Genomic DNA, 1,522 nt, shown 5'->3' on the forward strand with positions numbered 1-1,522 from the left:
TAGTCCCTGCTGATTTGGTTTTAATGCCCCCTGTCCTGCATTGCCACCATGTGGGACTTCCTGCCTCAGGAAAAGGAAAATAATCAGGAGCTCTGCAGTGAGCAGAGTGCTTTATTGGTGCTTCCAAAATAAAAAAGCCTTGCGGGAAGTCTGGATGGGGCTTGGAGCAGCCTGATCTTGTGGAATGTTCTCTGCCCATGGCAGGGGGTGGAATGGGATGAGCTCTAAGGTCCCTTCCAACCCAAACCATTCCATGAATGAGTAACTAGGTGGAAATCCAGAGGGACAGGAATTAAAGGAAGAGCTGAGAAATGAATGCAACAGACTCAGGGACACGGAGATTCCCTTAAAACCCAGTTTTTTATGGAAATCTTATCCTCTGTCCAGAGACAAACTCATACTCACCAAATCCCGTCCAAAAGCTTGGGACAGCACCATCTCCTGCTCCAGCTTCTTCTTGATGTACTCAGCAGACAGCACCATGCCCTGTGGGAAGCGGGAAGACACAGCAGGATGTAAATGGGATCTCAACATCCAGCAGCCAGAAGGTGAGGAAGCTCTGGAATGTCCCTCAGCATGGATCAGCACGGAGGGAGAACTGACTCCCCTTTGCATTTCCAAAGTTTTGGCGTTTAAGGAGTAATTAAGGAACACTCCAAGGGCCTATTCCTGAGCTTTTAGAGGGAAAACCCTTAAACACAGTATTGTGGATTTGGTACTTTGGGCCCCAGGACCTGGGGCAGAACAGAGAAATAGACTTGGATATTCTGAATATTAGTGTTTTAAAAGCCAAATTATCCTACTCCAGGTAAATCTGTAGAGTTTTCCATTTAAATCTGGGAATAAAAGTGTGAATTATTCTGAGATAATAATACCAACACCAAAGGGAAAAGTGGCAGCACTAGGAATTAGTTGCTGCCTTCTCCAGCCATCAATATTAAGGGAATTTGGCTGTCAGAGGACATTCATCCCAAATTATTAAAAGTTTTTATTCCCTAGAAGTCAAGAAGTGCTGGAAGATGGGAAAGATCATATCTGTGTCTAAACATTCCTCCTCTCTGCTGAGGAGTGTTGCTCCCTCTGTGTGGTGATACCAAATCTAGTTGATCCAATTCCAAGCGCAGTTACAAACAAGCAACTGGAATTTGGTTTGTTGCATAAATTCCTGGTGGTGCCACAGTTTAATTCAGTGGGAAGTGAGCCTGAACTCCAAAAAATGGGGGAAAAAATGGGGAAATCATCTCTTTGGCTGTTTTTTTCTTTAAATCCCCACCTGAAAATGGTGTAAGTACAATGGGAATGTTACTGGGGGCTCACTCTCCATCTCTGAGATATAAAAGGATTCCTGGCTCCAAAAGCAAAGAAAAATATATGTAAATAACAATATATAAAACCTCAGTTATCCTGGAGAGCTGGATCGGGGGCTGGAGTTAAACATGGCAGGATAACCAGAGGGGAAAATCAGGGAAATCAGGGAAATCGGAGGAAGAGCTGAGGGGGAAAATGGCGGGGGGAAAATGAG

At 44.5% G+C, this 1,522-nt stretch overlaps 1 protein-coding gene across 1 annotated transcript in view; it reads right to left on the reverse strand.

Moving 5' to 3' along the window:
- Window positions 1–1,522, reverse strand: part of DAGLA (diacylglycerol lipase alpha) — a 50,783-nt gene that overhangs the window by 7,999 nt on the left and 41,262 nt on the right. The window contains exon 16 of the mRNA XM_017728632.1: window positions 406–486. Within this exon, the coding sequence (XP_017584121.1) occupies window positions 406–486 (81 nt within the window). The remainder of the gene's footprint in view (window positions 1–405; window positions 487–1,522) is intronic.

The sequence above is a fragment of the Corvus brachyrhynchos genome, unplaced genomic scaffold, assembly GCF_000691975.1.
Source record: "Corvus brachyrhynchos isolate BGI_N302 unplaced genomic scaffold, ASM69197v1 scaffold1103, whole genome shotgun sequence".
NCBI classification, from domain to species: Eukaryota; Metazoa; Chordata; class Aves; order Passeriformes; family Corvidae; genus Corvus; species Corvus brachyrhynchos.